This window comes from Carlito syrichta, unplaced genomic scaffold, assembly GCF_000164805.1.
Source record: "Carlito syrichta isolate Samal-C Ts95f unplaced genomic scaffold, Tarsius_syrichta-2.0.1 Scaffold307324, whole genome shotgun sequence".
NCBI classification, from domain to species: domain Eukaryota; kingdom Metazoa; phylum Chordata; class Mammalia; order Primates; family Tarsiidae; genus Carlito; species Carlito syrichta.
Window position 1 is genome coordinate 49,360 of NW_007251420.1, and position 12,276 is coordinate 61,635.

Sequence of the window (12,276 nt, forward strand, 5' to 3'; positions counted from 1 at the left end):
CCCGGCCTCCCCGCCCGCTGGGCGCCGCAGTCTTGGTGAGGCGCTCGATGGTCTGGTTTTTGTGCTCCTCCGCCCGCCGCGCCGCCTGCAGCCGCCGCTTTCTCGCCCGCTCCTCGCGCTTCAGCAGCATCTCCTCGGTGAGGGCAGGGGCCGGGCAGCCCTCGGCCACCGGCAGCGGCAGCATCGGGGAAGGCTGACTCCGTGCCTTCTGGAGCAGAGCCCGCTGTGGAGAGACAGAGGCCGGACGGTGCCTGACAATGGGGAAAGACTGAGGCGAGATCGGCCAGATCGGGGGAGGGGGAAGGGGGGACGTGGAAGGCAGGGTCAGGAGCGGCGCAGACCTCCGAAGAAGGGATATTAATAAGCACTCTCCAGAACTCCCTCCGTAGGTCCCTTTTCATTTGCCACTGCCTCCCAGATCTGACATTCAGCTTTAGGCCCTTAACTTTCAAGGGGAAAAGGATTAGTAATGTTACCTACCTGCCCTGTCAACCAAAACTGTACCACCTCTCCCGTAGCTATTTTTGTTTTTAATCTTATCTCAACAGAAGCATCAGTTGGATAACTGCTCAAGCCAAAAACTCAAGAGTTACCTTTGATTCCTTCTTTCTCCACTCATCACCCAACAAGTATCTCCCAAAATACATCCAAAAATTCATCTGATTTCCTCCGTCTTCACTACGTTCTTTTTTGAATTTAATTTCATTTTAGAGACAGGATCTTGTTCTGTGGCCCAGGCTGGAGTGCAGTGGTGCAGTCACAGCTCACTGCAGCCTCAGCCTCTTAGGCTCAAGTGAGCCTCCTGTCTCAGCCGCTGGAATAGTGAGAACTATAGATGTGGGCCACACACCCAGCTAATTTTTTTGACTTTTTGTAGAGCCAGGGTCTCACTATGTTGCCTAGCTGGTCTCCAGCTCCTGGGCTCAAGTAATCCTCCTGCCTTGGCCTCTCAAGTCACTGGGATTATAGGCATCAGTTACCGTGCCCCGCCCATATCCACTATCATCTTGGTTCAAGCCACCATTTCCCACCTGTTTACTTCAACAGCTTCCTAGTTAGCATTCCTGCTTCTATCCCTTACCTCCACAAAGACTGATTATCCACAAAGAAGCCAAAGTAATCTGTTGAAATGAAAATCAAATATGTCACTTCTCTGCATATACCCTTCAGTGGCTTGGCCACACCTTTTCTTCTTTACCCTGCTAGGCATGTTCCAGTCTCTGGGTCTTTGCCCTTAGTGGTCTTTCTGCTTGAAGAGCTCCTCTGGTACTGGAAATGTTATCCCTTCAGAGAAGCCTTCTCTGACTATCCTTTCTGATGTCTCTCTTTCACCACTTTCTATTTAATCATCCTATTTTTTTCACCATAATTCAACAGCTTTTTGAAATTATTTATTTACTTATTTATACCCCTTCCCCAAAGCACACACACTCCATGAACACTGCCTATCTTTTCTCCACTACTGATATCCCCTACTGCCCAGCCAAGTGCTTGGGACATAGTTCTCAGTAAAAACAATGAATCAACTTACCTGCCGAGCAGTGAGCAGCCGCTCATTGATCTCCTTCTTGAGGTCTCCATTATCATCCAGCTCTCCTTTTTCCAGGGCATCCAGCCACCTCTGTTCCTCCTCTTCTTCCTGACCCCCTAAACCCCCTGATAGGTCCTGAAGTGGGGAGGGGGACAGATTACTATCTTCATCTGGGAAGGAAAGTTGGAAAGATAAAAGTAGAATTGTTAAGGTGCGGCACCCTAGCCAGGTGCCATGGCTCACACCTGTAATCCCAACACTTTGAGAGGCAAAAGCAAGATCCCACCGGTTCAAGACACGCCTAGGCAACTAGGCAAGACCTCATCTCTACAGTAAATCAAAAAATTAGCTGGGCGTGGTGGTACACACCTGTAGTTCCAGCCACTTGGAAGCCTGAGGCGGAAGGCTGACTCAAAAAAAAAGATGGGACACCCTAATTTATTTGACCAAGTTAATCCTGGGACATTCAAAGTTATAACCCACTTCAGAATCAACCCCCTTTCCTTAGCCAGGCATGATGAAAAACCCAGCTTCCCCACCTCCAGATCCTTCTCACCCAGCCAGGCACGGTACTGCTCGAGGGGGACTCCTTCCATAGGTTCCTCTTCATTATCCACAACCATAAGAGGAGAGGGTGAGCGAGGCCCCTCTGGGATCACAGTGAAGGTAGGAACACTGCAGAGAAGCAACACTATAAACTGAGCAAGTGTCTCTTCCTCCTGCTCAGTAGCTACATCAGCCTTCCCTACCCACTTGGGTTCTGGCTGCCAAAGCCCGGTTCAGAAGTCACAGTGTCCACTCTGTCTTCTAGGAGGCCTAGTACGCTTCTAACTCTCCATCTGCCTCTAGAGTTCCCCAAGTAAAATCCTGACCCTCTTGGCCTCACCTCTTGGTGCCCAGGATCTGCCCGCCCAGCTTGATTTTTAGTTTGAGCTGGGGCTTGGCAGGAGATGGCTGAGTGGGCCCGGCCTCCTCTTCCTGATGGTGTTTCTTCTTGTGCTTCTTCTTGTGCTTCTTGTGCTTTTTCTTGTGGACTCCGTGGCCGTGGACACCCGCCAGGCTCAACTCCAGGGCTTCCCCTGAGGAAGAAGGGCCTGTCAAAGTGTCCGGCCGGAGGGTGGCAGGGGAAGCCCTTAATAACCTAATACCCCTAAGGGATCCCACGTTTTCCGCGGTACTCCGTTACCATAACTATGGAACCACCACTTTCCTCCCACCTGTGGCGAAGTATCCTGAAAGCTCCCAGGAGCAAGAAAGGGACTTATTTTCTAACGAAGTCTAAACTGTTGGATCTATCCGCGCTTACCGGGCTCAGGGACCTCCATAGCCCCAGAGGTGCTTCCGCGTCGCCACAGCTTACTCATGGGGTCCTAAGAGGAAAGGGGACTGGAAATAGTTGGGACACAAGCAGGCATGCCTTTTCCGCCCCGCGGAAGAAGTGGCTCCGGCAAAATAATCGGCTATTTCCGGTGCGTGGCAACCATGCTTGTGAGGGGCAGGCTTTGCGGCCAAAATGCTCCCTGAGAAACAACGACCCTTCTGAAAAAGGTTCCGGGCTCTCTGAGGCCGGGACCGCCCAAAGGGGCATGGCTCCTCTCGCTGAGCCTCTCCACACTGGATTCCAGAACTCTGCGCAGGCTCTGCCCGCCAATTATTACGCTCAAGTTTGGTGAACTGTGTATCAAGTACAGGGGGCTAGGCGAAGAGGATGCAAAGATGAGTATGAGTGCCTCCTTGTTCTTGAGGAGCTCAACGGTTGGGTGGAAGAGTACATAACTATATTGACAGCAAAATGGCAGAAGGGCTTAACGGCACAAGTGCCCTAAGAGCAGATACTCTTAAGTATTTAAAACCTAAATTTTCATCAGTACGAAAATGGATACCTGAATTATGATACAGCTATAATTTGGAACACCATATTGCTAAGAAAGGCTGAGTCAGTCTTATTGACACAGAATTTAGATCCTGGTGAGTAATAACATTAGAAACAATCTAAGTGTTCCTCTAATGGGACACCAAAATAAATTTGGTACATCCATACGATGGGATGTAATGCATCTATTAAAAGAAATGAGGCCCTGAAGGCTACCCAGGAAATTGGTGACAGCAAATGCTGATGGTGGCTGGGGAACAGGGGAAGAGGGAAACGTATTTTTTTATAAAATATCCTTGCGTGCCTGTTGAATTTTGTTTAAAACGTGTATATTTTACCTCATTTTTGAAAAACACACACAAAAAAGGCTTATCTGTATGCAGTGTATATGAAATTTAAAAAGTGAATTTCTCAAAGAACAGAGTACCATATGTTCTCACTCATAAGTGGTCCTTGAACAATTATCTTAATAGTATAAGAAAGGGATTGGCAGTAGTGGGAAACTGTCAGGGGAGAGGGGGTGGGATTGACAGTTGAGGGAAACTGCTGGGGGGCAGGGCATACCTCATCAACAAGGGTACCTGCATATTCAACATTTGTATACCTAACCCTGAATTGTACCCCACATCTTTTTTTTAAAAAAAGGGAAGTTCTAGGTGGGCTGTGGTGGCATGCTCCTGCAATCCCAGCTCTTTGGGAAGCCAAGGTGGGAGGATGTTTGAGGCCAGAAGTTCAAGACCAGCCTGGTCAATGTAGCAAGACCCTATCTCTACAAAAAAAAAGTTTAAGTGTATTTCAAGATTATGTAATCCCATTTTAAAAATCACAGTATGCTAGTGTATGCATAGAAAAAACTGAGGCATGCATACTATTCTGTTAATGTTAATGTTGGTTATCTGTAGAAGTTGGGGTTGGGAACTTTTACTATCTAGTTCTGTAATGAATTTTCTTACAGCCAGTGTATATTACATTTATAATTGGAAGAAAAACACCTATATACATATATCTGAATATATATGAGTGTCTGAACAAGATAGCAGCAGTTAACAAAGAAAGGAAATAACTCATTCAAGAGACATCTCAGTGATAAAACTATCAAGAATCAATGAGCAACTTTATATGGAAATTCAGGAAGAAGTCAATGCAGAATATGATTAAGATTAAGAAAATGGACTTTGAAGTCAGACAAGCCTAATATCAAATCCCAGTTTTACCATTTATTAGCTATGCAACCTTGGACTCAAACTTATTTAAGCTCTCTGAATTTGAGAATCCAGCTTTGTAAGATGGCATGAAGTAAAGTCTACTTCATAGTGCTCTTATAAGGAATTAAGCAATCAAAAATGAAAAGTACCTACCATAGTATCAGTAGATGGTTCAATAAGCAAATAACAAGTAGAGGAAAGGTGGGGTTTTCAATAAGGAAGAGTATATAGGAAGAGAAGCATGTTAAGAAGGAGATCACTGGGCCGGGCGTGGTGGCTCACACCTATAATCCCAGCACTTTGGGAGGCTGAGGTGAGAGGGCTGCCTGAGAGAACAGCCTGGGTAACCTAACGCGACCTCATCTCTACAGTAAATCAAGAAAAATTAGCCAGGCATGATGGCTCATCCCTGTAGTTCCAGCTACCTGGAAGGCTGAGGCATAAGGATCACCTGAGCCCAGCAGGTTGAGGCTGTGGTGGCTGTAAGCGTGCCACTGCACTCCAGCCTGGGCAACAGAGTGAGACTCTGACTCAAAATAAATAAATAAATAAGGGGATTACTTAGTTTTGCCCAAGGTGAATTTGAAGTGCCTGTGGGAATGCCTAGATGGAGGTGGAATTGCTGAGGGGAGACTCCAAGGCTGAAGGTGTGATTGGGATGTCATCAGCATAATAATGGAGGTCCCCAAGTGATGGAAGTAGATGAGACACTCCAGAAAGAGCAAGTAGATGAAGAGGAAAGGAACCAGGAATAGAATCAAGTGAGTACCTGTCCTAGACAGCCAGGCAGAGGACCAGGCAGGGTTGACAAAAGGAGTATTTGCAAGGATCCTCTGTAAGAGAGGCAGAGTATCAGCAGATGGAGACTGTGATCCACCACATACAGTCCTGCAGAGGGCAGGCTGAGCCCCAAGAAAACGATGCATTTTAGCAGGGTGTAAAGGCAATATCCTGTATCATCAGGAGTTAAAGCCAGGGATCACTTGCAGTTAGTATTGTAGAACTCAGCAGAATAGCCTGCTTTTATTTCCCTTCTCTCCCTTGACCTCCATGGCAGCTCTGTAAGGGAGACACTATGGTTTCCTTCTTATAAATAGAATCTGAGGCTCAGAAAGATGAAATGTTTTGGCTAAAGTCAACAAAGTTAGGGAGTGTCTGCAGAACCAGCTTCAAACAGAGACTTCCTGACACCAAACCCAGGGATGTTTCCTCTATGTTCTGATGCCCAGCAGGGAAGAAGTGTCAACAGTAAGTGGTGACTGGCTTCAGTGTTTTGTTTTGTTTTGTTTTGTTTAGAGTAAAAGAGATATGTTTGTAGACTGAGAGGTACTCTTCCTTCTGAAAGAGTTCTTAGCCTTATTTTTAAAAATTAATTTATTTTGAAATACCTTCAAACTTACAGAAAAAAAATTGCAAGAAGAGTACAAAGAACTATCAAAGGTTAAGGTTTATCTCCTTAAACCAGATTTTGCAATTATTAACATTTACCCATATCCATATTCATTATCATGATTCTTTTTCTGATCAATCTGAGAAGTTGCAGACATGATGTCATTTCGCCCCTAAATAGTTCAATGTGTATTTCCTCAAAACAATCCCCTCTCTTTCTTTCTGCCCTCACTCTCTTTTTGAGACAGGGTCTCACTCTGTCACCAAGGCTGGTGTGCAGTGGCACAATCACATCTCACTGCAGCCTCAACCTCTTGGGCTCAAGCAATCCACCCACCTCAGTCTCCCAAGGGGACTATAGGTACCACCACTATGCCTAGCTAGTTTTGGGGTTTTTTTTTTTTTTTTTTTTGAGTTTGAGTCTCACTCTTAAATTTTTTGTAGAGATGGGTTCTTGCTATGTTGCTCAGATTGCAAGTGCAGTTTTCTATAAGCTTCATGCAACTGTCCGATTAATTTTCAGAAATTAATATAATAACTAATAATCAGAAAAGTAACTTTATACAACTCTGCCATCCAATTCAGACCCTATTCAAATTTCATCAACTGTGTCACACCTTCTTTTCCTTTCTAGTCCAAGATCCAAATTTAGGAATGTGTATTACATTTATTTATTAAATGTCTTTCATCTATTTTAATCTGGAAGATTTCCTCCTTTTTACCCTATCTTTCATGACCTTGACAATTTAAAAGAGTGCAGGTCTGTAATTCTGTAGGATGTTCCCTCAGCTTGGGTCTGTCTGGTGTTTTCTCGGGTATAGACTTATAAGTTATTGGCAGGAATACTATACACACATCAATTATGCTTTGTTCTTCTCAGTGTGTCACATTGGGAGGCTCATGATGTCAGTCTGTCCCACCACTGGTGATGTTAACCTTGACCACTCGGCCATGATGGTGCCTGTCAGTTTCCTCCACTGTAAAGTCACCAGTTTTGCTTTTGCAAATAATAAGTATTTTCTGAGCTTTTCGGTGGCTCAGCCTGTAATCCCGCGCCTTTGGGAGGCTGAGGTGAATGGATTACCTGAGCCCGCGGGTTTGAGACCTGCCTGTGCAGCAAGACCTCATCTCTACAATAAATCAAAAAATCAGCTGAGCATGGTAGCGCATGCCTATAGTTCCGGCTACTTGGAAGGCTGAGGCGAAAGGATCACCGGAGCCCAGCAGGTCGAGGCTCGGTGGCCAGGAGCAGCCACTGCACTCCAGTCTGGGCGACAGAATGAGACTCCAACTAAAAAAAAAAAAAGTATTTTCTGGATATTCTGAAACTATCCTAATAGAGTTCCCCATCGAACCTCTACCCACCAGGCTTAGTATCCACTGATGGATACTGTGTGAATCACCTCTACTGTAGCAATTGCCAAATTGTGATCTATTTTCATTATTGCATTTACATGTATTAGTTAGCATTCTGTGGTAAAAAGAGCTTTCTTTCCTCCTTATATTTACTTACATACCTATTTATCTTAGTGTAGATTCCTATTTCAATCAACGAGATGACATCCATTGAGACCATTACAGTAAGTTCCCTACATACAAACCTTCAAGTTGTGAACTTTCAAAGAATGTACATTTGCATATCCAATCATGTAAGTTAGTTCACGTGTCTGGCGTACATTGTCACATGCAAGGTACTATGCAGTAAGATTTTAAATGTTTATTTTTTGTGATTTTTACAATGTATCATTTGTGTGAAAAGTATTATGAACCTATTACAATACAGTACTATGTAGTGAATTGTGTTAGTTGGGTACCTCGGCTAACTGTTGGACTTATGAAAAAATTGGACTTACAAACGCACTCTCAGAATGGAACTCATTTGTATGTAGGGGATTTACTGTGCTTATTTCAAAGCTCAAACTTGCAGATTTGGTCAGTAGGCATGCTCATGGCCACCGCAGTCTCGACCTGCTGGGCTTGGGCAATCCTTCTGCCTCAGCTTCCAAGTAGCTGAAACTAAAGGCATGTGCCACCACGCTCAGCTCATTTTTCTTGATTTATTCTAGAGATGAGGTCTCATCAAGTTGCCCAGGCTGATCTCCAACCCATGGGCTCAGGTAATCCTCTTACCTTGGCCTCCCAAAGTGCTAGAATTATAGGTGCAAGCCATCGTGCCTGGCAATTTTTAAATTTTTTGTAGAGATGAGGTCTCACTATGTTGCCTAGGCTAGTCTCAAACTTCTGGGTTCAGGTAATCCTCCTGCCTCGACCTCCCAAAGTGTTAAGATTACAGGCATGAACCACCATGCCTGGCCCCCTTTTTTTTGAGTTGGAGTCTCACTCTGTTGTCCAGGCTGGAGTACAGTGGCACACTCATGGTCACCGCAGCGTTGACCTGCTGGGCTTCAGCAATCCTTCTGCCTCAGCCTTCCAAGTAGCTGGAACTACAGGTGCGCGCTACTGTGCCCAGCTGATTTTTTGATTTACTGTAGAGACGAGGTCTCGTCAAGTTGCCTGAGCTGGTCTCAAACCCACGGGCTCAGGCAATCCACTCACCTTGGTTTCCCAAAGTGCTGGGATTACAGGCTGAGCCACTGAGCCTGTCCACCTGGCCCATTCTTTAAGCACTTTTTTACTGTTTAGCACTATAAAATGTTGTAGGCTCATCTTGTAATTTCCCTGGAATAAGGAACAAGAACCAAGGGAAGCCAGGCAACAGGAACATATGGCAGAAGCCACACCAAAGGTTTACCACAAGACCTTGCTGGTGAGGATTTCCAACTGGTACCACTGCCCGCTCCAGTGCCATAGAAGGAGTATTTGCACAACAGAAATAGGTGAATATTACAAATTAGGCTCTTTTTTGTTCTGAGGCATTTTGTGAAATATTTATCAGCCTGCCACTGCTTTAGTCCACCGGTGCTACCAGTGCAGTGAGTATATATCATGAACTCTCATTGGGTCTTGCCGGCACTCCCTCATAATTCAAAGTCTAGTTGGGAGCATTCCAGTTGGTTGGGTGAGGCCAAGTGACTACCCTTGGTCTTTGAAAAAGTAGGAAGGAGGAAACATGTTCCCCAGCTGACTAAAGGGTCTAGAGCTCATCATACCAATAAGGTCCACAGTGAGGGACTGTGTAGAAACAGGTACAGATTTGAACCATGGGTGGCCCACAGCCCCCTCCCCAAATATCTACTTCATAATTGGAGAGATATAGATACACATAAACAAAAGTATTTTGGCGGACCAAAGCAATGGAAGGCTGATAAATGTTTCACAAAATGCCCCAGAACAAAAAAAGAGCCTAATTTGTAATATTCACCTATTTCTGTTGTGCAAATACTCCCACTGTGGCTAATTTCAAATGTGGCATCTCTGAACACAGAGTTGGGAGATGTGCAGTGACACACCATCATGTAGCATTCCCACCACACAGATGCTATAGACATAAATAGCCTCAAGAGGTCATGGTCAAATGCAGTAAAGTGATAGGGAAGTGGTAAGTTTTGAGTGTGTATCACCTTTTGCTTTAATGTAATTTATTTAGCTGTGAGTTTATATAATTTAATTTTTTTTTTTTTTTTTGGTTTTTTTTTTTTTTTTGAGTTGGAGTCTCACTCTGTCGCCCAGACTGGAGTGTAGTGACCACTCCTGGCCACAGCAGCCTAGACCTGCTGGGCTCCGGTGATCCCTCTGCCTCAGCCTTCCAAGTAGCCGGAATTACAGGCGCATGCTACCACGCCCGGCTGATTTTTTGATTTATTGTAGAGATGAGGTCTCGCTGCCCAGGCGGGTCTCGAACCTGCGGGCTCAGGCTATCCACTCACTTCAGCCTCCCAAAGGTACGGGATTACAGGCTGAGCCACCGAGCCCGGCTAATCTTTTTTTTTTTTTTTGAGTTGGAGTCTCACTCTGTCACCTGGACTGGAGTGCAGTGGCCGCTTCCGGCCACCGCAGCCTCGTCTTGGTGGGCTCTGGCAATCTTTCCGCCTCAGCCTTCCAAGTAGCTGGAACTACAGGCGCATGCTACCACACCCGGCTAATTTTTGATTTATTGTAGAGATGAGGTCTCGCCAAGTTGCCCAGGCAGGTCTCGAACCCACGGGCTCAGGTAATCCACTCACCTCAGCCTCCCAAAGCGCTGGGATTACAGGCTGAGCCACTAAGCCCGGCTTAATTTAATTTTTAATTAAAGTGGTGTTTAACAACTGACATGTCAATTTTGTAAAATTCAGCAACTGCTCCTCTCAAGCCAGTATAAATTTCAGCATATTAATGGACCATTGTTTCTCACTATTTTCTTCTGAGGGTGGAATTGGGGTAGAGACGGTATGCTTTTATTCTTTTTTTGTTTGTTTGTTTGAGTCAGAGTCTCACTCTGTTGCCCAGTCTAGCGGGCAGTGGCATGTTCATGGCCACCGCAGCCGTGACCTGCTGAGCTCACGTGATCCTTCCACATCAGTCTTTCAGGTAGCTGGAACTACAAGCATGCGCCACCACGCCCTGCTAATTTTTTGATTTATTGTAGAGAAGGTCTCGCCAAGTTGCCCAGGCTGGTCTCAGATCCTGGGCTCAGGCAATCCTCTTGCCTCCGCCTCCCAAAGTGCTGAGATTACAGGTGTGAGCCACCGGGCCCAGCTCTTTTTTTTTTTTTTTTTAACTTTATATTTTAAATGGTAGCATTAAGAGTGTTTTGTTTTATTTTTCTGAGTTGGAGTCTCACTCTGTTACCTAGGCTGGAATGCAGTGGCACATTCACGGTCACCGCAGCCTCGACCTGGTGGGCTCAGGTGATCCTTCCACCTCAGCCTTCCCAGTAGTTGGAACCATAGATGTGCACCATCACACCCAGCTAATTTTTTGATTTATTGTAGAGATGAGGTCTCATCATGTTGCTCAGGCTGGACTCGAACCCGTGGGCTCAGACAATTCTCTCGCCTCAGCCTCCTAAAGTGCTAAGAGGCTGAGGTGGCAGGATCACTTGAACCCTGCAGCTATGATTGTGCCACTGCACTCCAACTTGGGTGACAGAGTGAGATCCTGTCTCAAAAACAAACATTTGAAATGAACTGTTTTAGCCAACAGAATGACTCCTCTCAGTCAAGGACTCTCAAATCTCCGTGCTTCCTTTAGGCATCCCCTTTGTTCACTTACTTCAACTGATGTTTATTGAGCACTTGCTGTGTGCCAGGCACTGGGGACAAGAGAGATTGTTCCTCCCTGGGAAACTTACCATTCAGAGGAATAACAACCAACATTTGAAGAAACTAAGGGACAATTTCTTTCCCCTAACCCATCCTTTGTGGTTTATCTCAGATGCTATGAACTTGATACAATCTTTTGATCTGGGTTGAGTAAGATGGCTCATTCCTGTAATTCCAGCACTTTGGGAGGCTGAGGCAAGAGGTTTGCTTGAGGCTAGGAGTTCAAGAACAGCCTGGACAATATAATGAGACCCTGTCTCTACAAAAACAAAAACAACCAAATTAGCCAGGTCTGGTGGCATGTGTCTGTGATCCCAGCTACTTGGAGGGCTGAGGCAGGAGGGTCGCTTGAATCCAGGGGCTCAAGGCTATGGTGAGCTATGACTGTGTCACTGTATTCCAGCCTGCGTGACAGAGTGAGACCCTGTCTCTAAAAACAAAGCAAATCTGCCTTTTCTGCTGACCAGAAGAACTCCCTTCTTCATATACATTTTTGCACATAGGGAATGTTGGTTGTTGTTCCTATTCCTTATTCATCCCCTCACCTTTTGGGGGTAGTGCCTGGAACATTCTTTGGGGGAACAAACGCTCCTTTTTATCCTCTCTTCCTTCCAGTTCACCAGGTTCCAGTGCGGCTGCAGGAGTGGACAAGTGACCCAGACCTGGTCGACTGGCACACAGAATCCCCTGAGCCACAGTGATTGGTGTGGGTCTTTCCACCCGTTGGCTACACAGTGATTGGTTTCAGATGGACTAAATGGTTCAGCGTGAATCCCAGACACATGTAGGAGCCTCAGGAGACTGACGGTCTTTTTTCAGCTGAATTTAATCCTGAAAAGATGGAGACCCAGCATTTCTGGTAGCAATTTTTTTTTATCCTGTGTGAGTGAAGCCAACATGGAGGAAAACATAGCCTAGTGATGGGAAGAGACTGGGTCCCTGTAACACTCAGTGCCTCAGTCAAGCCACATCTAAAGCTCGACCCCTGGACATTTCAGTTCCATAAACCAATGTTTTCCCCTTTGCAGATGTTAATTTTGTTTTTTTCGGGCTTTTTTTTTTTTTTTTTTTTTT

The 12,276-nt window shown here is 45.5% G+C and overlaps 1 protein-coding gene across 1 annotated transcript in view; it reads right to left on the reverse strand.

Annotated features, from left to right (window-relative positions):
* INO80B (INO80 complex subunit B) overlaps positions 1 to 2,910 on the reverse strand; it is a 3,273-nt gene extending 363 nt beyond the window's left edge. The window contains 6 exon segments of the mRNA XM_008064367.2: position 1; positions 4 to 223; positions 1,532 to 1,701; positions 2,088 to 2,206; positions 2,418 to 2,610; positions 2,838 to 2,910. The exon segment at position 1 is cut by the window's left edge and continues 363 nt beyond it. Of these exon segments, the coding sequence (XP_008062558.2) occupies position 1; positions 4 to 223; positions 1,532 to 1,701; positions 2,088 to 2,206; positions 2,418 to 2,610; positions 2,838 to 2,895 (761 nt within the window). The 5' untranslated portion in view covers positions 2,896 to 2,910.
* Between the last annotated feature and the right edge of the window lie 9,366 nt (positions 2,911 to 12,276).